General features: G+C 38.7%; 1 protein-coding gene across 12 annotated transcripts in view; it reads left to right on the forward strand.

Moving 5' to 3' along the window:
* LOC131529120 (cation channel sperm-associated auxiliary subunit gamma-like) overlaps window positions 1-23,569 on the forward strand; it is a 36,490-nt gene that overhangs the window by 5,216 nt on the left and 7,705 nt on the right. For 6 of the 12 annotated variants that reach the window (XM_058758659.1, XM_058758658.1, XM_058758655.1 and 3 more), the window contains 22 exons: window positions 30-185; window positions 266-428; window positions 1,329-1,466; window positions 1,592-1,690; window positions 1,885-2,004; window positions 2,952-3,011; window positions 3,183-3,294; window positions 3,375-3,489; window positions 3,590-3,733; window positions 3,876-3,946; window positions 4,084-4,291; window positions 4,544-4,603; window positions 4,811-4,973; window positions 5,345-5,457; window positions 5,564-5,644; window positions 5,773-5,829; window positions 5,924-6,080; window positions 16,553-16,616; window positions 16,734-16,832; window positions 17,109-17,222; window positions 17,707-17,802; window positions 17,950-18,043. In XM_058758659.1, coding sequence (XP_058614642.1) covers window positions 30-185; window positions 266-428; window positions 1,329-1,466; window positions 1,592-1,690; window positions 1,885-2,004; window positions 2,952-3,011; window positions 3,183-3,294; window positions 3,375-3,489; window positions 3,590-3,733; window positions 3,876-3,946; window positions 4,084-4,291; window positions 4,544-4,603; window positions 4,811-4,973; window positions 5,345-5,457; window positions 5,564-5,644; window positions 5,773-5,829; window positions 5,924-6,080; window positions 16,553-16,616; window positions 16,734-16,832; window positions 17,109-17,222; window positions 17,707-17,802; window positions 17,950-18,043 — 2,484 coding nt within the window. The other 6 variants (XM_058758660.1, XM_058758662.1, XM_058758657.1 and 3 more) reach the window with 6 other exon arrangements.

The raw sequence follows: 23,569 nt of genomic DNA on the forward strand, positions 1-23,569 counted from the left end.
ACTTGCATGTGGTGTTTATTTGTGAATAGATACGGGCTATAGAAGACGTGCTGAGAGTTGGTAGTCCATCCCGTCCATTGTGGGCTGTAGTGGACCATGCTCCTGTTCTCTTGTTACCAGGAATATCAGGCTTGAAAGCTGTGCTCATGACTGCTACTGAGTTCCAGCATACATCCCTCATAGAGGTTGTCCATAAACTGCATCCATGACATTTGCATATAAAGCCAGTGCCATTCTTTGAATTAATTTAAATGTGCATGTATAGGTGAGTATAAAGAGCTCATCAGTCTCTTCAGAGTGTCTACAGGTGGAGTCTTCTATGATTCAAGAAACTTTATCTACAGAGAGCTCACTATTTGTCATACACAATCAAGAGCTGTACCGTTTCCTAGGAAACTATTCTCTTCCCCTCAGAGTGCCGCCATCAGGTACAACAGAATTTATGTGGGTGTTCTACATCTTTTTAATCATTTTAGAGCACTGGTAATATATTTGTATGTATAAATCTGTATATACTCTAATGAGAATTCCGTAAAGACCTTCATTTCATATAGTATTTTATTCTATGTGAATGCAAAACTTAAAAGTTACAACGAAATCTTAAATGACTTTTTTTTTTTTTTTTTTTTTGCTGTGTTTATTATAAATTAGTTATAATTTAGCTTTAATCAAAAACATAAACCTCTGGGCTGGGCAATTATCACTCCCCTCCAGCAACCTGTCACTCACATGAGATCTCAGCAATTATGCCCAAAAGATACTTCGGTTTTTGCGCATATGCTGGGGTATGTGTACAGTGTGTGTTACACAAATTTCATCATCAGGACAGCACACGTGTCACTGAACGTGCACAGCCCAATTTTTCTAATTGCAAACAATAACAATCTATTCAATTCCAGTTAGACAAAATCAAGTCCTGTCCAACATTTTTTCTTCTTCAAGAAGCTGTTTCACTTGTAGATATGTCACAATAGAGAAAAAAAGAGAACCACATTGCTAATTGTGGCATTCAATAATAGCATTTATGTTCTGTAACATGATGCGTTTCAGAGCAAAAATATGAGTATTCAGTTGCAAATAATGTAGAGTGGGATTTTGTATATTGTGAAGAGTAGGCTCTTGTTTTCTTTGTGATTTTTGTTGATTGATTTTGTTGATTATTGTATAGTGAGAATAATTTGATTATTACATATTTAATGAAATAGTATGAAAATATATTTACTCTTTTAGAATAATGGAGGTGATGCACAATAACGTAATGGATATTTATTAAAAGGTTAATTTTGTTTTCATGTCTAAAATGACTCTAAAACATCTCTCTTTCATAGATGCATGGGAAAAGGTATTAAGTGCAGTCTGTGTGTCTGGTTTGGTACCGGTGAGTATTCCTCATCATGGTAGAGAGTACTTCTATGTTCTGGGGGGAGGCTTGCAGAGTGGAACCCTGTACCGTGCAGAGGTTTACGGTCAGATACTGAACTACTCCATTCATTCTGATACAACTCTTTCCCTCCAATATAATTTTGATTCGATATCAAATGATATCCCTCATCCTGTCTACATTCATAGGCTATCTAATTTTCTCCACTAGATGGTGATGTCGCATTTACAGAGTTGGTGGATTCTTTTGGCTTTACCGCATGCGAGTTTGTGACATTTGACGAAAACCTTAAAAGAAGCACTGTGAACAGTGAGTGGATTGTTATGAAATGCACTAACCTAAATCTCTACGTACATTACTTTTTCTTTTCTGGTTGATTGATTATAATATAGATAAGATAAAATAGTTAATAGATTAAATAGTTAACACATCAGGCCAATTCCTGATGTGTTAACTATTTAATTATAAGGATGTAATTATACTGATGTGGCCTTCTTCTCCAGTCTCCAGTTGCCAGGTGCGCTCAGCGGCCCAGAATACCCAGACCGATATAACTGACATCATACTAGTAGAGCTGCTTTTCCATGAAGATCAAGAGCGTTCTTACATACTGCTCACTTTCGGTAACACACTGCTGTACATTACATACAAACAAATTGGTAGCCTAATGATTTTGAACGAGCAGAGGCTGCTTGTCTGATGTGGCCATGTTTTAGCTACTGGAAATCATGTTTATCCATGCTCAGCTCAGGGAAGGGATATAATTAATAATTAATTTTTTGGAAGGCTCACAGATAATTTTGCTCAATTTCTGCTCATTTGCAGAATGCTCCTTCCTTGTATAGATATTCATCCCAAAATGGCATTACTTAAGCACAGTATGGTAGCAGTGAAAGATGGCCCCTGGGGCAAGATGACTGCCTTCACTTCAGTTTTTTTCTTTCAATCTTAAATGGCACAAAATCTCATCTCAACACATTTGATGAATGGCTTCGCACTGTGTAATTTAGTCGTTTCTTCTGAACATCAACATTTGTAAGATTTAGTCAGTTGAAACAGTTTTGAAGTTAATTGATCTGATTTTTGTCTCTGTAAAATTATGATGACAGTGTAACATGTTGAATTTCAAAGGTTTTTTTGTGTCTATTTGTTAATGAGGGATTTGTTAATGACACTAGTCCATATTGGGACTTTATTTAACTGTGCTGACCTACTTTAGATTTATTGATCCACAATTTGACAAATGTAACTGACATCATACTAGTAGAACTGCTTTCCCATCAAGATTGAGAGCATTCTTACATACTGCTCATTGTGACATTGCTCATCTGTGGCATTCCACATTATACAGTAAACTCCATTTTTATTAATGGATTCTATGATTTTGCCTGAATTTTCCACATCATGGAAATCATAGGGCCCTGAATATATTTAAATATGTTACAATTTAAAAGTAAATGCACGTTATTTTTAAGGAAGGCATCTTCTCCATCTTACCCTATCATTGAGAACTCTGTTCACAAATCTGTCACAATCAGGAATTGATTTGATTTGTTTTGTTTCCTCACAGATGGTGATTTCCAGATGGGTGAGATTTTACCTGAGTTCATCATCTATAGTCAGAGGCAACGTAAGCACATACACATTTTTATGTTTCTGTGACCTAGCATGCATGTGTAGATTCAGTGATGTGAATCTGTTTTGTGAGTGTGTGTTCAAATTAGACTATGTATGTTTTGCAGGTATTTTATCATAATAATAAAATGTGTTTACAGTATTTATGTATGTGTGTGTGTGACAGGGCACCAAGAGAGAAGTTCTTTGAACCTGAAATTCAATGGAATGACACTTAACCCCAGCACTGGAATTCTATACATTTGGGGAAACTCACTCATCTTCTCATATATTCTTACGTATGTGCACACATGTGCATTAACACTGAAACATGCATTTACATAATTATGTTAACATGTTTTTGTGTGTGTTTGTTCAGTTGGGAGGATGGACAGAGTTTTTGGCACGACAGCGGATTTCCTAGTGACCAGATGATAAAATATTTCACTCTTTCTTATGATGGAACATTTGTCTTTGTTACTGAACAGGAGGAGGTGTGTATATTATATGATTTTGAAACAAGATCTATCTATTCATATCAAGAAACAAAAGTTCTTAATGACAGATTTTATTTTCTTGTGTTTCTCCCTGAAGCTGTGGTGGGGTCAAGAAAGAACAGATTCTGTGTTTCGTTTGCGACCATCTCAGGGCTGGAATGAGTTGTCCCATCTGCAAGCTCTTTCCGGTGATCACAGCACACTCACAGTGTTTTATGATGGAGATAAAGAGTTACAAGAGGTGTGCGCAAGCACGCTCACAAACAGCAAATACCCCCTGGAACTGGGCTACAACATGAAAAAAGTTCATGAATAATAACACTATGACTGCGTACATTTATATATGCGTGTGTTTGTCTGTATGTGTGTGTGTGTGTGTGCAGGTGCTGTACACAGTAGACTTTGGTGGGAAAGGTTCTGTTGTGAAGAGGAAAATCCCAGTGGTCGAGCTTTTGTATGACATTCATTTTGTTTGAGTGAATGTGCTTTTGTTTTTTTGTTTGTTTTTGTTGTTTTGAATAATATTGTAATTTTTTAATTTTTATTTTCTAACCTGTTCATCTGATGCATCTCTCTCTCTTTCCCACATAGGTCATTTAGTCATCTGCCATTCCTGTCCACATGTCCCTTTGACCTAGAGTACAGTGTCCCTCATATAGAGAGCTTTAACCGATTGCAGCGGTACTCAGTCAGCCCCCAACTAGTGACGTCCTCCTCTGAATTACACACCACAAGTTCATTGGCTCTGTACCAGGGCCTCGTCTATCACCTGCTGCAGTTGCATGCACAATACCTCATGGTATTATACCATGTCCAGTCACTTTAAATCAGGCATATATTTATACACTGTATTTATATAAATTGTCATTGTAGATGTACTGCCTGTCAAGGCTGGTGCTCATTTCAAAATAATGACTTATATTTTAACATTCTCCTGTGGACATCACTTTCTGCTGCAGAGAAGATTTTAAAAGACAAATCTTCATATACATATGCTGACCTTATGTAGTTACATTGTAGTGGAGTTTTATATTACTCCTTCCTTTTTTAGGTCATTGGAGATCCTACAGAGAGCCCCATCTCACGCATGTGCAATGGTGTGCTCTATAAGGTGACAGATTTCACTTTTTAATTAAATTCCAAATAAACAGTTTGCCATTATAAAGTTTAAAAATATAAACAAAAATGCAAGTTAGAACAAAAATATATGTATGAAGACTTCAGATGCAAGTTATATCTTTCAGGCAATTGTCTGAGTATTTTTGGTGGGAAAGCTAATAGAAGTGTAATTTTACCATGTGTTCTTGTTGTGTTTCAGGACTTATGTTTGTACCTCTCATATAATAATGTGTCAGGTGTTACCACAGACAGCAATGGACACATAACGGCCAGACTTCCAGATAGAGTTTACCTGGACAGAACAGCCTCATTCTCATTCTCTTTGTTCATAAGAGCCCATAAGCTCACTCTAGAGTCCATCGGTTAGGAGTTCACATATATACTTAATCTAATGCTGAATGATTTTTTGTACATTTGTAATTAAATTTCAATTTTTTGTTTAGACAGTCAGTTTGAGTTGTTTTCTGCCTTGCGCTTATTTTATGCATTCACAATTGTGCTGATATATGAAACGCAGAATGCTGTGAACATCAGCTTGTCAACTTATGCAGGAACACTATTTTGCTACCTTTGCTTTTGGTGATAACATTATTATACCTATACAAAGTCACTGTAAGATTGAGTTTGCTGTTTGTTTTTGCTAACATTAAACTGTATTTTATTTAAGTACAAAAAAGGTGATTATTATTAGTTTTATGTATTGACTGGCCTGCTAATATGTGTTTTGTTCCAGGAGAGCGTGCTGTAAATGACATCAGGATGTTTGCGATGGTCCCTAATTCTAAATATCTGAGGGTGACTCTCCAGAGATATGTGAAATTGAACTATGGAGGAGTCCTTTATAAGGCACTTTACCCTACCCCACATAAACACCTAGCTACATCAGTTTGTAATGTATTTCCTGAGTGTTTGTTCATCTTTGGTTACTCAAATCTTCTGCTCTGTTATCTAGGTGACGGTGACTGACAAAGGCATGGTTGAAGGTCAGGGGTTTCCAGGAGAGAAACTTTTGCCTTTCAGCGTGTTGTTTAGAGTCAGTGTTAAAATATCACTGAAGAAAGTTTACTGATTAAAACATTGCAAAAATTAATTATTGGCAATCAGATTTGATATTGATATTGTAGATGTATTTGTATGGGTTGTTTATTTGTTAATTTTCAGATTGGCATTTCACCAAGACAGTGTTTTCAGCAGACTGACCGTGGGATGGTTCTCAGTGTAATGCTCATACATCTTTACTCTTTTACTCAGTTGTTCTCCTCTCCCTTTCTCACTCTTTGAGGCTCATTTTGTCATGTTCGCTCTCTCTTAGGGTCTGCAGAATTTGCCTGTCTATATTGGTTGCCCTCCTGGTAACCGATTGGTGTTTGATGCCAATACCACTCTGCTGGAGGCTATACGGCTCAACAGAAGGAACTTCAGCTGTATGAATCCTGACCCAGTTACACCCTGTTTCTACTATAAAAACTGTAAGAACCTGCTGCCTGTCACACTTTCACTCCACATGGTCTTTTCAGTCAATACCGTTTCCCTTAGTTTGTTATTATAGGCACATTAGTTTCAGCTGTGCACTAGCACCTCATTTGTTCATATATTTAAGTTCCACAGTTTCAGTTCTTGTTTGTTGGGTCTCATGTCTTCTATGTGTTCTGGTGCTTACTAGGCATGGGGCGATAACCGGTTTCAAGGTATACCGCGTTTTGGAATATGTTCCGTTATACTGATAACATTTTTGGAAAAATGTTCCGTTATACCGTTCCTGCGGTATGCGCAGTTTTTTACGTGTCGTCAAAGACAGAAAGTGCAGGACTCCCTCAGTTGTGAGCAGTGAAGAGCGTAAGGAGCCACACGACCCCTCCTCCTCCGGCTGGTGCGAGCAGTAGTCAGTGAGAGTAACCTGTGTGTAGGATGATGGCCGAAGGAGGTGAATCCCTGGAACTTTTTCCCCCGTCGAAAAAGACGAAGTCTGCCGTATGGTAATTTTTCGGGAAACGTAGACTAATGTTCCGTACACAACGATGTTCCATACAGATGACGTTTTGGCGCCGATCACTAAATAAATACTTCCAGGTGGTACACAAACGATATATCTGTGTCATCTTCATTACTCCCTCTTTCACCCTCAATCAAGACAGAGACCCATTCGCCGGTTGTTTCAATGTTGAAATAAATACTATTTGGCTTGCTACCGAGGCAGATAACATGGCTAATTAACTAGCTAACGGTGAAACCGTGATATTTGTATCTAAGGTTATCATACCGTCAGAATCTCATACCGGCCCTTGCCTAGTGCTTACTTCTCTGTTGTATTTACTCTCTTTGATTTATTAAAGACTGCCTATTAGTTTGATTCTTCTTGTTCAAGTTTGTTTATTCCACCCGAGCATGACAGAAGACACGACCTAGAATAGATAAACAGCGTTTTTGTGGTAGTGTTTTTGTTTTTTTCGTTAGTATGTGTTTTGGTTGGTTTCTGCACTACAGACTTAGCAGCAGCTAAATTGTTATGCCTTGAGCAGAAGGACCACTCCCTCGAGGAACATTTGGAGGAGTTCCTTAGCCTCATGCCAACAATATAATTCCCGAATGACTGCCTCTGCAGTTTCCTGCATGCTGACCTCAACACCAGCTTTTGTTCTGAGTTTCCACCACCTCTCCAAACCCCTTCTGATGACTTTGTATGTTTCCTGAGTGTTTGAATGAATGAATGAATGATGCATTTATATAGCGCTTTATTGTGTATTGCTGTACATCCAAAGCGCTTTACAATCATGTGGGGGGTTCTCTCCTCAACCACCACTAGTGTGCAGCATCCACCTGGATGATGCAATGGTAGCCACAGTACAACGGCGCCAATGCGCTCACCACATACCAGCTACAGGTGGAGAGGAGAGAGTGATAGAACCAATTTGGTGGATGGGGATTATTAGGAGGCCATGATTGACAAGAGCCAGTGGCAGCAATTCAGCCAGGACACTGGGGTTTCACCCCTACTCTTTACGAGAAGTGCCATGGGATTTTTAATGACCACAGAGAGTCAGGACCTTGGTTTAACGTCTCGTCTGAAAGACGTTGCTTTTTGACAGCATAGTGTCCCTGTCAATATACTGGGGCATTAGGACCCACACAGACCACAGGGTGAGCACCTCCTGATGGCCTCACTAACACCTCTTCCAACAGCAGCCTAGTTTTCCCAGGAGGTCTCCCATCCAGGTATTGACCAGGCTCAACCCTGCTTAGCTTCAGTGGGCAACCAGTCTTGGGTTGCAGAGTGATATGGCTGTGTTTGTCCCTGTAGTCTCTTGTCCAGTCCCCAGCCATTCCTGCCATCCAGTCATCATCACCTCCTATTATACCCTTAGTGCATCTTTTCAGTGGTGTGGCTACACCTCTGGACTGCTGGGAGCCACCTCCTCCTGGGTGTGAGGAGCCCTTGGCTTCCACGCCTGTTCTCCTTCCTTCCTCGACTCCAGCAGTCTCCAGGGTCATCGCTACGGCTCGGTCGTGGCCGCCAGGATCTTCAGTGTCACTTCACTACTTTGGCTCTTTGTCTGCACGGTGGGTTCGATCTCCAACGTCGCCGTTGCCTCCAGTCATCCATGGGGCACAGTCTTGGCTGTGGGCTGAATCAGCTGCCACCATCTTCTATTCAAGGCTGTTCACTTCCATCATCACCACCCTGGATTTCTTGGTTCTGCCTCCTGGTCATCCATCCTCCTCCAGAGCCGCCTCCTGCACCTCTTTGCTTGTGTGCAATCCTTTTGCAAGCCCCTTTCACCATTCGCCTGCTCCTGTTCACCATCCCTGCGCCACTCTCGTCCTCCTTGCCTCCTTTTTTTCACAACACGAGGACACGCCTTCCGGGAGGGGATGTTCTTTCACACTTTCACTTCTCATGGACCTTTGTTTTCAGTCAGCACCATTTCTCTCACTCTTTCAGCTGTGCACTATCAATCATCTCATTATCAACTCATTTGTTCATGGATTTAAAGGGGTCATGAACTGCCTTTGTTTTTTTATTTTGTACTGTTCTCTAAGGTCCGCTTATAATGTTATCAAGATCAAAAAACGTAATTTCTTCCTGTTTTTAATCACCCTCATCAGAAAGCTCTGTTTGAATAGGCGTGATGGATTGTAGACTCGGAAGTAAATGCCCACTGCTAAGATTGGCTAAAAGTTGTGCATGTTGACATCATAAGTCCTTCACAGATGGATGCTGCAGTGATTTTAGGTTAAAAACACATAGGCTAAATACTCGTATCAATTGATTTGTTTACCAGACAAAGCAATAGTGATCACATAAAAAAAACAGTCACTCACACTTGTGTGTTGCGACATTACTGTTGGGTCCGATATAGTCGGTACAACATCGTCTTTCTGTTTCAATCTTTCTGAAAATGCAGCGTCGAATTGTGCCTTGTTTGTGTACAAATCCATGGTAAAATGAAGTGAACAAAGGACTAAGTTCTTACTGATGTGGTCTGGAACTTCATTAAAAATACAACCCGAATTCCGGAAATGTTGGGACGTTTTTTAAATTTGAATAAAATAAACTAAAAGACTTTCAAATCACATGAGCCAATATTTTATTCACAATAGAACATAGATAACATAACAAATGTTTAAACTGAGAATTTTGAGGAGCACAAAATGAGCTCATTTCAAATTTCAAAGTAATAGTATTGCTACTTAAGGAATAATTTACTTAAGTACAAGTAAAAGTACTGAAAAATAATATGACTCAAGTAAGAGTAAAAAAGTAGTTTTTGTTACTGCGTTACAAAGTATTATTTTTCTATTTTTACCCAAAATTAGATGATGTGAGCATTATGGAGTAGGGTTAACCCTAATCCTAACACCCATGTACTGTAATGTCTGTTTCACAAGTGAGACCCAGGAAATCCCTTATATGGACAAATGCATCAGATATCACTACAGCTGAATAACATGCAGATAGAGACGCTTTGACTGATGAAACGTGGAAGACAATAAACACACAATTGCAATGCAACACTCATTGACATAGCTTGTATCGCTGTATAGAATTTTATAAAAAATATTTTCTATCTCACTGTGATAAGAAGCAACATGGAACCACAGAAGCTAACTGTTTCAAACACGACTGATGGTATATAGTGGTTTTGGAGCAAAACATGATATTAGTCTCATAAATTGTCATGTTTGACGCTATTAAGCAAACATACTACCTATTCCTGTTGCCAGGAGCAACTGTGTTATAACTAATTTTGAAAAGTACATTCACGTATAAGAATATGGCCCGGTTTCACAGACAGGGCTTAGACTAAACCAGGATTAGGCCATAGTTCAATTAGGACATTTAAGTGATTTTTATAAACGTGCTTAGAAAAAACATTACTGGTGTGCATCTTGAGACAAAACAAAGGCACTGATATATTTTAAGATGAGTCAGTGCAAGTTGCTTTCAGTTAAAACAGCTCAGATTTACATTTTAGTCTAGGACTAGGCTTAAGCCTCTGTGAAACCGGGGGAAAGTGGTTGTTTTTAAGAAGGGCAAAAGCAAAGAAGGGTAAGTGAAGGTTTAAAAGAAAAGAAAAGGTCTAAAACAGTGTGAATAGAAAGGTGCCAGTAAAAAAAATAATGTGGGGCATGGGTAAGGTTGGGCATCGTTTGAATTTTAATGATTCCAATTCTTGTCAATTCCTAATTTCGATTCCAATAAGGTAAAAAATAAATAAATTAATTAAAAATCTTAGATATCATCTTATTGCAAAATATTTCATAGTTAGCTGAATACTTTGAATGAAAATCAGCAGGCTAAAGAACACTTACACAAGTATGTGTGTGCAGCAGAGAAAACAGCCAGTGAGTCTTCTTGACTTGAATGGTTTAAAATCACATTGAAAGTGTAGTTTGCTATAATAACAAAGGTGGACTCCAGGCACATTTTCGGTAGGACAAAAAAAAAAAGAGCATTTTATTTAACATGTTGACCCATACCTAAGCTTGGGAATCCAAAATCTATTCTGGAATAGGATGCTCAGAAATCGTCTTGTTATAAAATTAAAATTTCGATTCCTCTTATCGATTCCTTTGTGTGCATTTTAATATGACTTTAACCATTTAAGCACAAGAAGACTCGTGCACACATAGGGGTGTAGCCATCATTTCAGAAATGAGGGGGACAGAAATGTAAAAAAATAACAACTTTTTACTTTTGTCTAATTGACAGGCTTTGTTTTTTCTTATGTCTTTTAATTGGCTAAGAAACCAAATACACTGCTGGACGATAACCAATCATTTGTATTCTATAATATTTTTTTTCTGTGTTTTCCTAATGATCATTTTAGGATTGGTTTATACAAACACATAAGGCAGAAAAGTTTCTATACTGCAATAAATGTTATGTCAATTAGCACTGCATTATTCATATATTATATTTATCACCTGGAAATGACCTGAAATTAACTTTTGTTTGTTTTTTAGCTACAGCAATAGTGGGATGCCTTTGTCCATATTAGGGATTTCCTGCGTGTCATAAGTTATTACTTCTACTAGTCCGTTTTGGACTGTCTGAGCGAGAGCGCCCTCCGGCTTCGAGTATGAATGAAACATGCACTGCATGAGAGTGTTTAGGCTCCTTGATGTTCACATCGTCTCGTTTTGGATATGAAAATCATCTGGTCATAAATAGACTATCTCATTTCTTCGCCCATGTGCTCACACATCCAAAGCATGCACACAGAAAAAGTTATTTAAAATGCATCTGATTGACACATAAATCATGGTTGATCTATCAGCCAGATGCACGTAAAAATGCATAGGCTCTTATTTCAATGTTGTTGTTAATGTTGAGGTTAGCGTCTTACATTTAGTTTAACTGCACTTAAAGAGGGCGATTTTTACCATTCAGCTGAACTGTGTGCATGTATTAAGACACTTACATTGTGCTTGCTCCATCCATGCAATAACTGCGTCCTTCTATCAACCGAGTTTCTATTTACTTATACTAATGTGTGCTCTGGTTATATTGACGGTATGACCCATTTCAGGAGCTGACAAATTTACGATTTAAGATCAGAGCATAGCTCACATTCACTAAAATATTGACATGCTACGCTGATTCAAAACAACACAGACGGTGATTGACAGTCAAAGCAAAGCGCGGTTTGAACGGCCTGCCCCCCTGCTGAACTGGAAGTTTTGATTGGTTTCGCACCTGAGTCAGACCTGTCTGTTATTGGCTGAAGTGCAGGGCTCCACCCCAGGAATTTGAAAAGTGCCCGTCAAACGCCGGCTCGCTCTGTTTCTCCATCGGCGCCTTCTTTTTTTTTTTTTTTTTTATACTTTGTACTTTTGGTGAAAAATAAATGTAGTGAAGTTGAATACTTTAGTTTTATTTTACTCAAGTAAAAGTACCACAATTTAATTATACTCAATGTACTCAAGTACGGTAACGAAAGTATTTGTAATTAGTTACTTTCCACCTCTGGTTTTGGTGTTGGAACTTGGTCCCATTCTTGCCTGATATAGGTTTCCAGCTACTGAAGAGTTCGTGGACGTCTTTGATGCATTTTTCGCTTAATGATGCGCCAAATGTTCTCTGACATTGAAAGATCTGGACTGCAGGCAGGCCAATTCGGCACCTGGACTCTTCTACTACGAAGCCATGCTGTTGTAATAGCTGCAGTATGTGGTTTTGCATTGTCCTGCTGAAATACACGTCATCTGGAGGGGAGCATATGTTGCTCTAAAACCTTTATATACATTTCAGCATTCATAGTGCCTTCCAAAACATGCAAGCTGCCCATATCGTATGCACTTTTGCACCCCCATACCATCAGAGATGCTGGCTTTTGAACTGAACCCGGAGGACACGGAGTCTGTGATTTTCAACAAGAATGTCAAATTTGGACATGTCTGACCATAGAACACTTTTCCACTTTGAAACAGTCCATTTTAAATGAGCCTTGGCCCACAGGACACAACGGCACTTCTGGACCATGTTCACATATGGCCTCCTTTTTGCATGATAGAGCTTTAGATGGCATCTGCAGCTGGCACGGCGGATTGTGTTTACCGACAGTGGTTTCTGGAAGTATTCCTGGGCCCATTTAGTAATGTCAATGACAGAATCATGCTGATGAGTAATGCAGTGTCGTCTGAGGGCCCAAAGACCACGGGCATCCAACAAAGGTCTTCGGCCTTGTCCCTTACACACAGAGATTTCTCCAGTTTCTCTGAAACTTTTGATAATGTTATGCACTGTAGATGATGAGATTTGCAATGCCTTGGCAATTTGACATTGAGGAATGTTGTTTTTAAAGTATTCCACAAACTTTTTACGCACTCTTTCACAGATTGGAGGGCCTTTGCACATCTTTACTTCTGAGAGACTCTGCTTCTCTAAGACATCCCTTTTATGTGACAGACCTGATGTCAATTAACTTAATTAGTTGCTAGATGTTCTCCCAGCTGAATTCAAAATGTCTTGCTTTTTCAGCCCTTTGTTGCCCCTGTGCCAACTTTTTTGAGACCTCTAGCAGGCCTTCAAATTTGAAATGAGCTCATTTAGTGGATAAAAGTGTAAAATTTCTCCATTTAAACATTTATGTTCTCTATGTTCTATTGTGAATAAAATATTGTCTCATGTGATTTGAAAGTCTTTTAGTTTTCATTTTATTCAAATTTAAAAAACGTCCCAACATTTCCGGAATTCGGGTTGTTTTTTTTTGTGTTTTTTTTTAATGACTTTTTCACTTCCTTTTATGTAAAACACTTTGAATTACCACTGTGTATGAAATGTGCTATATAAATAAACTTGCCTTGCCTTGCCTTGTAAACTTCATCCACTTAATGTTGGGATCAGAAGGAAGGCAATGCAACTTGATACTGCACAGTGTCTTGCTGTCTTTGGAGCCATCTTTATTGTTTGTTTTCTGTGTAGACCTGCGTTCGCCTCTCTTATTATGCACACTACATGTGCAAATTGGTGGGCGGGGCTAAACAGGCAGCGATGTAGAAGCAGGCGTTGATCTTCTGCAGAGGCGGTGTTTAGCCACAGTAATAGCCACGTTGTAGAGTGGCACATTCCACAAGCTGTCATTTTGGTAGACTGGCTTCAATATAAGCTGTTTTTTGACTTTCAAAACTAAGTTTTGAGTTCTGAACTTACAGGATGTTTTTATAGTACAATGATCTCTTATATATCACAAGATCAAGGGAATTTTTGTTTCTCAGCTCATGACCCCTTTAAGATGACCCACAGTTTCAGCTCTTGTTTGTTAGGTCTCGTATCTACTACATGTTGTGGTGCTTACTGCTCTGTTGGATTTACCCTGTTTGGATTATTAAGCATTATTAACCCTTGGTATTTCTAACTGACTTGATCCTAATGATGTGAGTGGTCTGTTAGGTTTATATTCAGTGAGCATATCTGCAATGTATTTAGGTCCTAGGCCATTGAGTGATTTGTAAATGAGTAAAAGTACTTTAAAATCAATCCTAAATGTAACTGGAAGCCAGTGTAAGGACCTGAGGACTGGCGTGATATGCTCAGTTTTTCTGGTCCTAGTCAGAATCCTGACAGCATGCAGCATCTGGATGAGCTGCAGCTGTCTAATGGTCTTCTTTGGAAGGCCGGTGAGGAGACCATTACAATAATCCACCCTGCTGGTGATAAAGGCATGAACAAGTTTCTCAAAGTCTTGACTGGACACAAAACAACTAATTCTTGCAATGTTTTTGAGATGATAGTATGCTGATTTAGTTACTGCTTTGACATGACTACTAAAACTAAGGTCTGTCTCCAGAATCACCCCAAGATTTTTGACTTGATTTTTAGTTGTTTGACCCCTAGAGTCAAGTTATGCATTCACCTTGAGAACTTCATCTTTGTTTCCAAATGCAATGACTTCAGTTTTCTCCTTGTTTAACTGAAGAAAGTTCTGGCACATCCAACAGTTAATTTCATCAATGCATTGGCAGAGGGAGTCAATGGGGCTATAGTCATTTGGAGATAAGGCTAGGTAAATCTGGGTATCATCAGCATAGCTGTGATAGCCAATTTGGTTCTTTCTCATTATTTGATTTAGTGGGAGCATATACAGGCTAAACAAGAGTGGTGCAAGAATTGAGCCTTGTGGGACTCTGCATGTCATGGACGTCCACTTAGACTTATGCTCTCCTATACTCACATAATAACCTCTCCCTTCTAAGTATGACCTGAACCATTTGAGTACTATCCCAGAAAGCCCGACAGAGTTTTCCAGTCTCTCTAGAAGTATGTTATGATCAACAGTGTCAAACGCAGCACTAAGATCTAGTAGTACCAGCACTGATATTTTGCCAGAATCAGAATTGAAGCGAATATAATTTATTATCTTAATAAGCGCTGTCTCTATACTGTGATGCGCTCTGAAACCAGATTGAAAATTGTCCAGGTATCCATTTGAGTTTAAGTAGTTGTTCAGCTGATTAAAAACTACCTTTTCAATAATCTTACCTATGAAAGGAAGATTTGATATTGGTCTATACTTGCTTAATATTGTGTTATCAAGATTGCGCTTTTTCAGAAGGGGCTTAACAACTGCAGTTTTCAGGGAGTTTGGAAAAGTCCCAATAAGAAGTGAGGCATTCACCACTTCTAAGAGATCTGGTTCTAAACAGTTAAGCACACTTTTGAAAAAAGATGTGGGAAGTGTGTCAAGATAGAAGATAATTCGTTTTCGGATGATCTAATCGAGAGTATATATTACATGTTGATACCTATGCAACATATTAGTGTCCTAAGAAGCTTTAGTAGTTTTTGCATTAACATCCAGTGAAATTACATATGCAAATTACCATGTTCAGAGACAAAGAGTCGTAAACTTTCCCTCCGAAAGTGCAAATCACCATTGGCTCTTTGACCCCCGAGGGGTGTGACCTCCATAGGATTTAAAAGGCCTCACTTCAGTGACCCGCCTTGCTTTTTAGTCTCTTCACTTGTCTCTCATCCCCTTTCCATCTTCTGGTTGCTAAGTCCCAGGGCCAGCACTGCCGCGCCTGGCAGGCCTCAACACAAGCCAGTCTGCGGTTCTTTTAGATCCTAGGAGGATGAGCTAAAACTCTTCTGGACCCTTAAGTTTTTGTGCTAGGCTTTCGGCCTTGTCTTTCCACTCAACAAAAGATCCTCGGATCTCAGCAGATGTCTCTCTTAGCTCTTTTTCACTTTCTACCTGGGAAGAAACTCCCAATCACCATCGAGTCAGAACATCTTTGGAATTCATCACTCTTCAAACCAGGAAGAACGTGATCGCAAGTCCAAAACCTTGAAACCATCAAGACTTTCATCCAAGACTGCATCCGGACACTCGTCAATGACCAAGGCAATGCAAGTATCGTACAATTAACTAAACGAAACAGAGGTTTAGTATAAGCTATAGACCCCGTTATAAACGGCGCTGATGGTTTTACTCAGGTGGTTAACTGACTCTTTTCATAGCTTCATTCTCTGGTTTTCCTGATGGTTTCATCCATCATGTCTCATGTGCCCTTTCCCATGTATGAGTGTATGTATATTTGTTTGTTTGTTAGACTAGTTTGTGTTAGTGTTTAGTTAATAAAACTCTTGTGCACAAATTACATGAGTTTCTGATTCTGCTTGTAGATAATGTCCCTTTACGATTTTGATCCTTACTACATGCTCTAATGCATTAATACATAGGAAAGTATTTTCTGTTGCCACAAAAATATCCTTTCTTAGAGTTTTTATACATACAAATTATTGTTGAGATGATGGGATGCCATTTGTTAATCATATTTAACATCAGCATAAGACAGCTTTACACAAAGTATGAACCTATTTGATTAAACATTGTTTAGGTGTGTTAAATATTTATTTCAAGGTATTATTTTTGTATAGTAATTCTGAATGGTTTAAACAGTCTCTCTCTCTCTGTCTCTCTCTCTCTCTCGGTAGTGTTCTTTCCCTTCCTCCTCATTCAGGATGTGGTCCTAGGAGAGTCTAGGAAGTTTCTTGGCAGGTAAAGCTCCTCGTGATTTATATGAACAGTCTCAGAAAGCATATTTCATGTTGCATTTTCTGTTCCCCAGATAACATGAAGTGTTTAGATATTACAAGTCTGTGTGTATGTTTTTAGCTACACTTTTAAGGTAGTTGGTGGTGGTCCTCACTCAAGGAAGAACATTCGTCTGTACAGCCCTGAGGAGGTTCTGAGGTATAACAGCCTCAATTACAGGTACAAAACAGCAGCATGACAGATTTCAGTCATTTTATTTAGTACAGCATCACTTTTCCCACAACTCCAGCAATATATTAAACATGTATGGTATCACAAATGATATGTTCTGCAACAAGCAGACACTCTAATTCTTTCTTGCATAATTTTAGAGCAAGTCATCTTCCTTGAGTGTGTGTATACTTAAGTTTTTTGGTTAATTTTCCAAAAATGTACAAGTAACCATAAAAAAATGGATTGTCCTCAATTAGATTAACACGTTTGTCTGTGTATCAGTTCAGAGAGAGCACATATATGGGATATAAAGGGCTGTGAGAAGGACAGAACCTCTTGCAACATCACTGAGGAAGGATTTTTTATCTTTAATGGCACCAGAAACAATGGAATCAGGTGACACCCGCTTTATATTTTAGCGTCTTCAGCAGTCAGTTATTATTAGATCTCAAACCATTTTTATGTCATTGTCTCTCTCTCAATAAAAAATGTCAAATGAATACATATGCCCTTGTACATTAGTAATGCTTATTTTAGATTTGCAATGTCAGTACCCTTTAAGCTACCTAAACACTTATGATAAGGGTGTCCCTGCTCTGTCTATTTATCCACTGACTAAGGGCTGCTTGCCACAGTACTTTTTGACTGTTCATAACTGTTAAGTCAGTTACTTTTATAACTTAAATCAGTTATAAAAGGATTTGTGTAATTTGAATCCAAAAAGTAAGACTGACTACCCCTTGACTAACTGCTAGTTGGACAGACTAGTTATTAAGACACAGTTTTAGCATAGTGGAAATGTTCATGCAACCAGCCCCTGCTGTTCTGTGGCATCATTTGAGTCAAGCTTACTGTTTTCATGTTGAAACTGTATGTGTAGATGGCTTTGCCAGCCTAACTCTCCCTGTGATGATGTGCTGTCCAAGAACCCTGCAGTATCTCCACGTTTCTTCTTCATCATTGAGGTCTCAAACAGGTGAATGAAGTTGTTCTATGCCTTTTCATATTTCTGATTTAATGTATGTGTGGTGTAATTTCTCAGTATCAAAAACAGTTTCCACCTTAACACTAAATGTTGAAAATATTTTGCATCTTGAGGGTTTATACCAGATTATGTGTGTAGGGATACGGAGACATACTGCAGTCACACCTTCCGTTTTGATATACTTGTCCATGACTTCCCCATGAGCTCAAGTAGGAAGTGCTACATCGTTCTGGTGAGCTTCTAACATATATACCCTCATCTGAGTGTAGCATATTCTATTTAAACATTTTTGGTATCATGTCAGTTACCACAGAAAGTGATTTACATGTCTTCTTTATTAGAATATTAATGAACAATAATGTTGAATATGTTAAATATATTTTGGGAATAAGACTTGAGTGAAAAAATGGAAGTTTAAGATATATACAGGTGCTGGTCATATAATTAGAATATCATCAAAAAGTTGATTTATTTCACTAATTCCATTCAAAAAGTGAAACTTGTATATTATATTCATTCATTACACACAGACTGATATATTTCAAATGTTTATTTCTTTTAATTTTGATGATTATAACTGACAACTAAGGAAAATCCCAAATTCAGTATCTCAGAAAATTTGAATATTACTTAAGACCAATACAAAGAAAGCATTTTTAGAAATCTTGGCCAACTGAAAAGTATGAACATGACAAGTATGAGCATGTACAGCACTCAATACTTAGTTGGGGCTCCTTTTGCCTGAATTACTGCAGCAATGCGGCGTGGCATGGAGTCAATCAGTCTGTGGCACTGCTCAGGTGTTATGAGAGCCCAGGTTGCTCTGATAGTGGCCTTCAGCTCTTCTGCATTGTTGGGTCTGGCATATCGCATCTTCCTCTTCACAATACCCCATAGATTTTCTATGGGGTTAAGGTCAGGCGAGTTTGCTGGCCAATTAAGAACAGGGATACCATGGTCCTTAAACCAGATACTGGTTGCTTTGGCACTGTGTGCAGGTGCCAAGTCCTGTTGGAAAATGAAATCTGCATCTCCATAAAGTTGGTCAGCAGCAGGAAGCATGAAGTGCTCTAAAACTTCCTGGTATACGGCTGCGTTGACCTTGGACCTCAGAAAACACAGTGGACCACCACCAGCAGATGACATGGCACCCCAAACCATCACTGACTGTGGAAACTTTACACTGGACCTCAAGCAACGTGGATTGTGTGCCTCTCCTCTCTTCCTCCAGACTCTGGGACCCTGATTTCCAAAGGAAATACTAAATTTACTTTCATCAGAGAACATAACTTTGGACCACTCAGCAGCAGTCCAGTCCTTTTTGTCTTTAGCCCAGGCAAGACGCTTCTGACGCTGTCTGTTGTTCAAGAGTGGCTTGACCCAAGGAATGCGACAGCTGAAACCCATGTCTTGCATACGTCTGTGCGTAGTGGTTCTTGTGAATCTACCCCACATTTTTGAATGGGTTTTGTTTCTCTCCAGGGTGCGGTTATCCCTATTGCTTGTACACTTTTTTCTACCACATATTTTCCTTCCCTTCGCCTCTCTATTAATGTGCTTGGACACAGAGCTCTGTGAACAGCCAGCCTCTTTTGCAATGACCTTTTGTGTCTTGCCCTCCTTGTGCAACGTGTCAATGGTCGTCTTTTGGACAACTGTCAAGTCAGCAGTCTTCCCCATGATTGTGTAGCCTACAGAACTAGACTGAGAGACCATTTAAAGGCCTTTGCAGGTGTTTTGAGTTAATTAGCTGATTAGAGTGTGGCACCAGGTGTCTTCAATATTGAATCTTTTCATAATATTCTAATTTTCTGAGATACTGAATTTGGGATTTTCCTTAGTTGTCAGTTATAATCATCAAAATTAAAAGAAATAAACATTTGAAATATATCAGTCTGTGTGTAATGAATGAATATAATATACAAGTTTCACTTTTGAATGGAATTAGTGAAATAAATCAACTTTTGATGATATTCTAATTATATGACCAGCACCTGTATATATATATATATATATATATATATATATACATATATATTTATAAATATACATATATATATATATATATATATATATATATGTGTGTGTGTATACATATGTATATACATGCATATATATATACGTGTATACATACATATACATATGTATATACATACAAAAATTGCCAACCCTACAATGTAGTAATAATATGCGTTCTAATGAGAAACTGTCTGTATGTACAGTATGCTGACCGGAAACTCCTGAGCTGTACTAAGTAGAACACAGAAGTAGTTGTGCAAGTAGTTAATTACATTATTACTAGAAGTTCATTACAGAAGTTCACTAATGATTTTTGGCATAAAAGAAAAATCGATAGTTTTGACCCATACAATGTATTTTTGGCTATTGCTACAAATATACCTGTGCGACTTATGACTGGTTACAGGGTCACATATGTAAATAATTTTTTTCCCCCACCCCTAATATATAATGTTTCCATCAAACCTGATGCAAATTTGAATTCAAATTCAAAACGGTGAAAAGGAGCCAACCTAGCCAACATGTTAACTCTGAGGGGGAAATTAATTTGGAGAAGATACTCAAAGAGCTGAGAAAACTCAGGAAGTAAAACAAAACTAGCAGATGTCAAGAAAGATTTGAACAGCACAAATAAGAGAATTTAAGAAGCAGAGGGTCATATTATGGAAGCAGAGGAACAAATACAACAGATGGGAGAAGCACTAATTGAACTGCTAAATTTCAGACCCAGCTAGAGGCTAAGATGTCAGATCAAGAGAGCAGGTCTAGACGGGATAACATCTGAATATAAGGAGTACCAGAGGGCGTTGAAAATGGCTAATCAATAATCAAGTTAATTGAAGAATTACTAAAGATGAGCTGGGTCTCAATCCATCGATGAGCACTGCAGAAGAGGCAACAAAATATATTAAATCATGGGGTGTACGTCTGTATGTCTTCCCGGCCATAGCAGACACTGCTCAAACACCTTCAGCGCCGAACTTAGACAACGAAAAGAGGACAAGGCAGCCCAGTGGAAACTGCCTCAACACCAGACTTTGTGGAGCGACTGAAACTCCATCCAGTGGCGGTTTTAGGCATGGGCGAACCGGGCAGTCGCCCGGGGCGGCATTTTTTCATGACACGTGGGGGGCGGCACAAGCACTTGAAAAAAAATTAAAAAATAAATCATCTGCGCCGCTAAGCGGTTTTCTATTATCTATCATATAACTGTGTGGGGGGTTGCAAATTGGCGCCCCTGCTTGCTGAGAAGGTGCCGTGCACAGAAGCTGTGTGACTGTGCGTTCACACCAGACGCGACTTGCGCGAATAAATCGCGCTATTCGCGAGTAGTTGGATGCTTGAACATTTTGAGTTTACTCTCTTCATTCGCGCCTGAAATTCACTTCACAACAGACGTGAATTCGCGTCAAGGAGGGGCTTCTGCCAGGCGGCTCCTCTCATTACACTACACTGGTCCAATCACAAATAACTATTTTTTACTATACTATTGTGAGTGTATTTGCAATAGGATACAATTAGAATGAATGTACAAATGTTTGCCATAAGTAGCCTATTCTAGTCTTAACATAGAAATATTATTTTTATGTAACAAATAGGCTATAAATTATGATTTACTATGTTGTGTACAAAGTAACACACCAAGCAAGATCCTTATTTATTCTTGTTTCTATAAAAGTACAAAGATGTATCATACAGCTCTGGGTATCCACATACAGCGACGATGATTTTGATCCACTTAGTGGGCTAAAGTCAGTCACACATTTACTTTCTTCCAAATAACGCACATTTCATTCATAATATTAAAACACAGGCCTATAATTTGCACGTTTTTGTTTTTTTCTGAATTGTGTGAAATGGCTAATAAAAATAGGTAATACAAAACGATTATGTGGAGGTGAATTGGTTTAGTCTTGACTTCTGGTCGTGAGTGACAGTGTTGGGGGAAATCTGTTGATTGTCGAGTGCCAAATAAACACAGTGATGGAGAGAAAAAGGTCAAAGCCTGATTGTGAAACATTCTGATTGTACATATTTTTACCACTTTTATGTACATAGAGTATATTTATTTAAGTTCTGATAACTTATACTGTTTTGTGCAGAATTGTGTTTTTCAAATGTTCTGTTGAATGATTTGTGCAATTGAGAAATATAAGCTTGTCTTACACTTATATTGTTATAGTAAAACATGGCTGTTTGTGCAAAATTTTGTGTTTTTTTTTTTTTCTCGGATGGGTGGGGGGGCGCTCAGAGGGGGTCTCGCCCAGAGAGTAATTCAATGTAGAACCGCCACTGACTCCATCATACAGGTTTGAGGTTTTTCCCTCAGAGCCAAATTACCACACAGGCTTGAGAACGGAAGTCAGTCTTGGTGTTAAAAAAATGCTTTTATTCATTTTGTTGTTGAATGTTCTTGTACATACACTGAACAAAATTATAAACACAACACTTTTTTTTTTGCCCCCATTTTTCATGAGCTGAACTCAAAGATTTAAGACTTTTTCTATGTACACAAAAGGCCTATTTCTCTCAAATATTGTTCACAAATCTGTCTAAATCTGTGTTAGTGAGCACTTCTCCTTTGCCGAGATAATCCATCCACCTCACAGGTGTGACATATCATGATGCTGATTAGACAGCATGATTATTGCACAGGTGTGCCTTAGGCTGGCCACAATAAAAGGCCACTCTAAATCGTGCAGTTTCACTGTATTGGGGGGGTCCGAAAGCCAGTCGGTATCTGGTGTGACCACCATTTGCCTCACGCAGTGCAACACGTCTCCTTCACATAGGGTTGATTAGGTTGTTGATTGTGGTTGATTGGAATAGCTGGTTGACCACCCCTTTAAAGTAAATACATTAGGTGAAAGAGGTTCAGATGACAAAAAGTTTGGGAATGTCTGCATTACATGTAAATAATGAGTTTGAAAGACGAAAGCCTCTCAAAAATACATAATGATACATGTTTAAATAACCTATTGATTGATAATTCAAATAAAATTGAATGTGTTCATCAGTAGTTGATGCAATGTTGAAACACTTCTTAAACCTGAAATGATTTTTGTAAATCCAATGGTCAAATGCTTTGTAGCCACCTGATTAATGACTGATTTCTGTGTGAATGTCCACAAAACTGGACTTTCTGAGTGTATGTAAGTGGCAGACTATTTTAGAAAGGAAGATTTCAAAGATGAAAAAGAGGAATTAGAGAGAATCAATAAATTATGAATGTGTTATTGCTATTGTGTGAAGAGCAGCAAGGAAAGAAAGCTGATCGATAATTAGGCGTTTTTTATCCAAAAATGTTCTTGTAGCCACTCCAATGGGGCTGACACGAAACACTTCGAAGGGGGGGTTGTCAAAAGGCCGATCATGAAGCCTGATTTGACTTCTTTTTTGATAAGGTCGTCTATGACATCGGGCTTAGCGTGGGCGGATTGGAGGTTATTACAGATAAAATTTTGGGAAAATCGCACATTCGACGCCACGGTTAAAACCGTGACTGAGGCCGGACGGAAGATAATTAGAGAATTCTTTGTCTGGATGGTGGGCAAGTTCGATGGCCAGACGAGAAATGTTCACGGGAGTCGATGGGTAATTTTTAGATTTTTTATTCACAGCTTTGTACACTGGACAAACAATGCGAGCATGAGCTCTGCCGCAAAAGCTATCTGTTGGCAGCGCTGTCTGTTGCATCTCCCGGAATTAAACGCGATACAAGGCTGCCTGTTGTCCGCTG

This window comes from Onychostoma macrolepis, chromosome 21, assembly GCF_012432095.1.
Source record: "Onychostoma macrolepis isolate SWU-2019 chromosome 21, ASM1243209v1, whole genome shotgun sequence".
Taxonomy (NCBI): domain Eukaryota; kingdom Metazoa; phylum Chordata; class Actinopteri; order Cypriniformes; family Cyprinidae; genus Onychostoma; species Onychostoma macrolepis.